Source organism: Otolemur garnettii, unplaced genomic scaffold (assembly GCF_000181295.1).
Source record: "Otolemur garnettii isolate 467f Iridium unplaced genomic scaffold, OtoGar3 scaffold00249, whole genome shotgun sequence".
NCBI classification, from domain to species: domain Eukaryota; kingdom Metazoa; phylum Chordata; class Mammalia; order Primates; family Galagidae; genus Otolemur; species Otolemur garnettii.
Genome location: NW_003852644.1, coordinates 744,365 through 751,539, shown reverse-complemented (window position 1 = coordinate 751,539; position 7,175 = coordinate 744,365). Strand labels below are relative to the sequence as shown.

Genomic DNA, 7,175 nt, shown 5'->3' with positions numbered 1-7,175 from the left:
GGTCTCATATACCTGAGGTGGAGGGTTCAAACCCAGCCCTTGCCAAAAAAAAAAAAAAACCCACAGAAATCCAAAATTCTCTAAACCACACCTGGGAGCCAAGGGACTTCAGGCATTATGGGGCAGTGAAGCCTCCAGTTGGCAGGGAAGGAGAGGAGGGGCTGAGCCAGCCTGCCTTGTGGCATTGGATCAGGCAGTCAGAGCAACTTGAAACAGGCCTGGACAGCTGGAAAACAAGCCCAGAGAAGGGGACACCCGCTCTCACCTGCACAGGTACTATCTGGCCTTTCAGCTGCATCACATGGGTACAGAAGTCATTGGTTGCCCTTTACTGATTGCTGAAGTGGGTAGTGACAAGCTGATTCAACAGAGAGGACTTGACGACCCCCTGGTGGTCAAGGTGGTCACAGGTCAGAAGGGCCTCTGAATTGAGACATCTCCAGCTGTTTCCTGCCCTGCTGCGCCGTCTTGCTCCCGGGGCCCCCACTGGGGCCCCTCTCCGGCTCTGGGCTCAGTTAAAGGTGGCTGCCTGGGGAGCCAGGGTGGGTGAGGCCAGCCCCACATTCCTTCCTGCCCAGCATTTACCACCGTGAAATGCTGGCTGCCCAGTCAAGGTGGCTCTATAGTTGAGGGGACTGGGAGAGGCCGTCCCTAGACTCGCTGCCCGAGGGTCGCTGCGGGGCGGACCGCGGGGGCGGGTCCACCAAGCCACGCCTCCCGCCATGGGCCCCTCCCCCAGGCCCTGCGGAACCCTGAAGAGGAGGGGCGATGGGGCTTAATTCGGTCAGCTGAGTGACAGTCACGGGACCGCGACCAGCTCAGTCTGGCTTACTGGCGGAGAGGGAAAGATGAGCGGGGGTCTCCGAGGACCACAGGCAGGTGGTGGAGCGGGTAGGGGGAGCTCCATTTTGGAGGGGCTCTGTTGAAGGTGAGGTCAGAAGCCCCGTGCAGAGGTGGGGGGATGCACGAGGGGTGGGAACCGGGAGCCTCTGGGGGCACTTGTGGGGCAGCCCTGGGCCCCACCTGGGCGTCCTGAGAGAACTGCGCCTCCAAGCCCGGATGCCCCTAGGACTTGGAGAAGGAGCGGAAGACTTTGCAGGCCTGGAAGCAGCGAGTGGAACAGGAGCTGGACCGCGTGCTGGCCTTCTGGACCAAGCACTCCCACGACCAGGAGCACGGGTGCGGCGGGCTCTTTGCCCCCTCCCAGTCCCCACATCACTCTCAACCAACTCTCACATGCAGTGGCCCTACCCCTCCTAACCTGCGTGTCCCACAGGGGCTTCTTCACGTGTCTCGGCCACGACGGGCAGGTGTATGATGACCTCAAGTATGTCTGGCTTCAGGGGAGGCAGGTAGGGGACCACCTGGTGCCTCAGTCCCTACACAGTGGGACTCATCATCTCAACACTCTTCTTCCCAACACCTGGACACCTGGGACTGGCCCTCATCCTGACCATTCCCGCTAAAGGCATGTTGCCCCATAGGTGTGGATGTACTGTTACCTGTACCGCAAATTCCAGCGCTTCCACCACTCTGGGCTTCTGGATGCAGCAAAAGCAGGTAACCCCCCCTCCCTACCCCCATGTTCCCAGCTTACTCAGGGGCCTGTGTGCTACTTCCTAGGGGCATCTAAGAGTAGCAAGGGGCCTGGGGAGGTTCCAAGGCTTGTGCGGGGTTCTCCCTTTAGTCTTAGTGTGGCAACTTCCCAACCATCAGGTGGTGAATTTTTGCTGCGTTATGCCCGGGTGGCACCTCCTGGCAAAAAGTGTGCCTTTGTGCTAACTCGGGATGGCCGCCCAGTCAAGGTGCAGCGGACCATCTTCAGCGAGTGCTTCTACACCATGGCCATGAATGAGCTGTGGAGGGTGACAGGAGAAGGGCATTACCAGGTGTGTGAGAGGAGATTTGTCCAGGTGACCACTGGGTCTAAGAGTGAGTCCTGAAGACCCCACCCTAGGATTCTGCTGTGGTCACTTGATGCAGTTCCACCCAGTGTGCGAGTCCCCTCCCCTGCCCCGAATGGGCCCAGGGCTTTGAACAAGATCCTCCCTCCCTTTATTGCACTGTACTGTCATCATGTGTCTATGGGTGTCTGCCCTTCCCTTAGTCCCCTTCACCTGTAAACACACCCTATTCCCCCTCAGGGGTACTGGACACAGAGGACTCTATCTACACTCTGCCTCCAACTGGAAAAGGGCCTCTCCCTACTCCCTGGGGGTCCCTGCGCTGCCAGACCCTGACCCCACAGCCTGGGAGTGGTCTGCACCCTCAGACTGGGGGCCCCTGAGGGAGGGTAGGGTGGGTCTACCTGGCTCCCAGCACCTGCCTCCAGGGCCAGGGCCAGGGCCAGGACACCCAAGTCAAAGTGTCTTTGGACTTTGTGAGAGCAATGGACTCTCCCACCCCAAGGCTCTGTCCTCGGAACTATGCAGGTACCTGGGGAATGGGACAGATGGGATGGGATACAGCCTCAGCCCAGGCCTCCCTGCGCATTCCCCCATCTCCTAGAGGGAAGCAGTGGAGATGATGGATCAGATTGTCCGCTGGGTGCGTGAGGACCAGTCAGGATTGGGCCAGCCCCGGTTGGCAGGGGCCCCAGCCGTAGAGCCCATGGCCGTTCCCATGATGCTGCTCAACCTGGTGGAACAGCTCTCCGAGGCGGATATGGAGCTGGCAGCCCAATATGCGGAGCTGGGGAACTGGTGCACCCAGAGGCTGCTGCAGCATGTGCAGGTGTGGGGCCTCCACTGCCCCGCTCCACGCCCTGCCCCTTGCCAGAGAACTTTACAGACCCAGGAGGCCAGAACCCTTGGGAAGGTGGGGGTGGGGGTGAGCCCAGGGAACCCAGGGCAGAGAGAGCCAATGGGGTTGAGGGATGGACAGAGTGCCAAAGCCCCGGGCAAGGCCTAAGAGTTGAGAACAGGGCCAGACCCAAGTCTCTCCCAGGCCTCTGTAGGCAGGCAAGCTTGCTCTGTCTGTCCCCATTTGATGTTTCACCTTTCTTTTTTTTTTTTGGAGACACAATCTCACTTTGTTCCCCTCAGTAGAGTGCTGTAATGTCACAGCTCACAGCAACCTCCAACTCCTGGGCTTAGGCGATTCTCTTGCCTCAGCCTCCTGAGTAACTGGGACTACAGGCTCCCGCGACAACGCCTGGCTATTTTTTCTTTTGTTGTTGTTGTTGCAGTTTGGCTGGGGCTGGGTTCGAACCCTCCACCCTCGGTATATGGGGCCGGTGCGCTACTCACTGAGCCACAAGCGCCTCCCTGTTATTTCACCTTTCCCCCAGAGAGGCACAGGCCTGATACAAGGATTGGGACCTCCTAAGCCCATGATGGCAGTGAATTGCCATCTTTAAATGTCCCTCTGAGCCAAGCCAGCCCAAGGCAGCATGTCCAGAGGCTTGGGAGGGAGGGAGGAAGGAATTTCTGAGGCTCTGTTTTTATAGTTAGGTGGCTGGGTGGGTGGGCTTGAGGCAGAACTATCTTCTGTTCCTTGCCTGGCAGAGGGATGGCCAAGCTATACTGGAGAATGTGTCAGAAGATGGCAAGGAACTTTCCGGTTGCCTGGGGAGACACCAGAACCCAGGTGAGGGAGCTGGGTAGGCAAGGGGAGCCCAGGAGGAGAGGAGTACTGAGCTTTGGGTTGTGGACTTCAGAGTTGGAAGTGCCTGGGGCATGGGCTGGGAGTTCCAGAGAAGAGGTTGAAAGTTCATTGTTGAGGAGGGAGGGGCTAAGGCTTGAGCTGCCAGAACCCTCCCCCGCCTGGGGGAGGATCTGGTTAGGGTTAGGGTTAGGGTTAGTCCTACCCTACCCAAACCCCTGGCCAGGTCACGCACTGGAAGCAGGCTGGTTCCTACTCCGTCACTCCATTCAGAAAGGTGACCTCGAACTTCGAGCCCACATTATCGACAAGTTCCTATTGTTGCCCTTCCACTCTGGATGGGACCCTGAACATGGAGGCCTCTTCTACTTCCAGGATGTGGATGACTTCTGCCCTACCCAGGTGGGACAGTGCCCAGGGTTATGTGTTAGCCCTGTTCTAGAACTTTCTGACCTGGGCAATGGGTGCTATCATCATCCTTGTTTTATAGAAAGGACCCAGGGTTGTGTTACTAGCCCTGTGCTAGGACTTTCTGACCTGGGAGATGGGTGCTGTCATCATCCTTGTCTTATAGAAAGGGCTAGATTTATTTTATTTATTTATTTATTTATTTATTTTTGAGAGAGAGCCCCAAGCTGTCACCCTGGGTACAGTGCTGTGGCATCACAACTCACAGCAACCTCAAACTCCTGGGCTTAAGCAGTTCTCTTGCCCCAGCTTCCCAAATAGCTGGGACTACAGGTACCTGCCACAACACCCGGCCATTTTTGGGGTGAAGTTGTCATTGTTGTCTGACAGGCCTGGATTGGATTCAAACCCACCAGCTCTGGTGCGTGTGGCTGGCGCTCTAGCCGCTTGAGCTACGGGCGCCAAGCCCCAGGGCTAGATTTAAACTTAGAGGCCAGCTCTTAGCTTCTGTGCCACTGGATCCCAACCCCATGTCACATAGAGACCTTTCGGGAGTGTGTACAAATGCTGATGCTCAAACATACATCCCCTTTGGAGTCTGATGTCTGTGAAATTCTCTCTGGGTGATTCTAGCGCATTGGCAGCCAGGAGTGGAATTGCCCCTTATGCTGTGTTGCTTCCGATTGTGCTATGATCCTGCCAGAGATCTGGAGACAGCCATGGGCAGGGGTTTTAAGGGACTCAAAGACAGATCAACTAACAAGACAGACAGGCTAAAGGGGAGCCCACCCCACCCTTGTCCTTTTATTTATTTATTTTGGAGACAGAGTTTCACTTTGTCACACTCGTTAGAGTGCAGTAGCATCATAGCTCACAGTAACCTTAAACTCCTGAACTCAAGAGATTCACTTGCCTCAGCCTCCGGAGTAGCTGGGACTACAGGCACCTGCCACAAGTCTTGGCTATTTTTAGAGGTGAGGTCTCGCTGTAGCTCAGGCTAGTCTCAAACCTATGAGCTCAGGCAGTCCACCCACCTCAGCCTCTAAGATTACAGGCATGAGCCACTGCGCCCGGCTTACCCTTGTCCTTATAGAAGGGATTGCTTGGGATGCATCCAGGTTAGGAAGCTCATCCCATTCTGAGGGGCCCTAGGGCCCCTCAGAGTGCTTAGGCCAGTTGGAGGGCTAGGTTAGGAAAGATGAGGGGAGTATCCTGCTGAGTGGGCTGTTGGGGCGGGAGGGGAACCCAGGGCTCTCAGATGCCTGCCTCTGCTCTGCTTTCAGTTAGAGTGGGCCATGAAGCTCTGGTGGCCACACAGTGAAGCCATGATTGCCTTCCTCATGGGCTACAGTGACAGTGGAGACCCTGCATTGCTGCACCTTTTCTACCAGGTGGCTGAATATACTTTCCGCCAGGTGAGTGCTGCCTCCTGTCCCCTCTAGAGGCTTGGGTACTGGGTAGAATGTAGGGGGAATCTCTTGCTCCAGCATCCTCATACTCCCTCACTGGGGACAGTCCCTGAGCTAGTTGGAGCAGTCCTAGAGAGCCAGTACCCTTTTGTTCTGTCAAAAAAAAAAACAAAGCCTCTGCCTGGTCAGGTATAGTGGCTCACAGCTCTAATCTCAGCACTCTGGGAGGCCAAGGCAAGTGGATCTCCTGAGCCCAGGAACTTGAGACCAGCCTGAGCTAGAGTGAGACCCTATCTCTAAAAAATAGCCAAGTGTTGTGGCGGGCACCTGTGGTCCCAGCTACTCGGGAGGCTGAGGCAAGAGAATCGCCTAAGCCCAGGAGTTGAAAGTTGCTGTGAGCTATGATGCCATGGCACTCTACCGAGGGTGATAAAGTGAGACTCTGTCTCTAAAAAAAAAAAAAAAAAGAAAGAAAAGAAAGAAAAACTAGCTGGTGTTGTGGTAGGCACCTGTAGTCCCAGCTACTTGAAAAGCTAAGGGAGGAGTATCACTTAAATCCAAGAGTTTGAGGTTGCTGTCAGTTATGATACCATAGCATTCTAGCATGGGCAAGAGAGTGAGACTCTGTCTAAAAAAAAAAAAAAAAAAAAGGAAGAAGAAGAAGCCTCTGCCCTAATAGAGCTCTCATTTTGGGGAGGGTCAGTATAAAGAAGCAAATAGGCAAATACAGGTGGCAATGAGTCCTATGGAAGAGAGAAAACAAGTGAAAAGGGACTGGGCACTCCATCCTGTGGGGAGCCAGGGAAGACCTCGTGAGTGGGAGTAGGGGGCACTGAGCAGAGACCTGAGTCAATCAATGGAGCAGGACAGGGGATGTGTCTGAGGGAGGCACCTATCCGACCTGGTAGAGCCCAGCAAGGAGGCCTCCCAGCCTTGGGAGGATGGCAGGAAACCTAAGACTTGAGGGCAAGCAAGAGGGGTAAGGGGAGGGGAAAGGCTTGCCTGGGTCCTGGGCCTTTGGGAGGGGAGGTGGTAGGGAACAGGGTAGAAGCCAGGAGAGCGGAGGAAGCTTGTCAGTGCCATCCCAGCCAAGTGAGGTCTTCTGGGGATGGGAGCTGGGTGCTGAAGGGTTGAGTCTGGTTGAGCAGCAGTTGGATTTCTGAGTTCAGAGGGAGAGGTCTGGGCTGCAACAAATGCTTAATTATCATAAGAATATAGCTCAGGGCTCCCCTGTGGCTCAAGTGGCTAAGGTGCCAGCCACATACACCTAAGGTGGGGTTTGAATCCAGTCCAGCCGTCAAACAACAGTGATGGCTACAACTGAAAAAAAAAAAAATAGCCGGGCGTTGTGGCGGGCACCTGTGGTCCCAGCTACTTGGGAGGCGGAGGCAAGAGATTCGCTTGAGCCCAGGAGTTGGAGGTTGCTGTGAGCTGTGATGCCATAGCACTCTACCCAAGGGGACAGCTTGAGGCTCTGTCTAAAAAAAAAAAAAAAAGAATATAGCTCAGGAGACAGAGGTGGGACGTTCCTAAGTTCAAGCCTAGTCTGGGCAAAAGCAAGCCCCCCGTCTCACACACACGCACACAAGCAAAGAAAAAAGAATATAGATGATACCAAGAGCTGTGAGGCAAAGTACACTTTGAGAAGAAGAGGAAGGCCCGGCGCCTATGGCTCAACCGGCTAAGGCGCCAGCCACGTACACCTAAGGTGGCGGGTTCGAATCCCCAGCCTGGACCCGCCAAACAACAATGACG

At 55.4% G+C, this 7,175-nt stretch overlaps 1 protein-coding gene across 3 annotated transcripts in view; it reads left to right on the top strand.

The window, feature by feature from the left end:
• Positions 1 to 800: 800 nt before the first annotated feature.
• The window catches only part of RENBP (renin binding protein), a 10,304-nt gene continuing 3,929 nt past the window's right edge, over positions 801 to 7,175 (top strand). For 2 of the 3 annotated variants that reach the window (XM_003802551.3, XM_012813219.2), the window contains exons 1-9: positions 801 to 875; positions 1,070 to 1,179; positions 1,277 to 1,352; positions 1,485 to 1,560; positions 1,717 to 1,889; positions 2,509 to 2,733; positions 3,507 to 3,588; positions 3,830 to 4,005; positions 5,295 to 5,426. In XM_003802551.3, coding sequence (XP_003802599.1) covers positions 849 to 875; positions 1,070 to 1,179; positions 1,277 to 1,352; positions 1,485 to 1,560; positions 1,717 to 1,889; positions 2,509 to 2,733; positions 3,507 to 3,588; positions 3,830 to 4,005; positions 5,295 to 5,426 — 1,077 coding nt within the window. In that variant the 5' untranslated portion in view covers positions 801 to 848. Of the gene's footprint in view, positions 929 to 1,069; positions 1,180 to 1,276; positions 1,353 to 1,484; positions 1,561 to 1,716; positions 1,890 to 2,508; positions 2,734 to 3,506; positions 3,589 to 3,829; positions 4,006 to 5,294; positions 5,427 to 7,175 lie in introns of all 3 variants that reach the window. The other variant, XM_023508453.1, reaches the window with a different exon arrangement.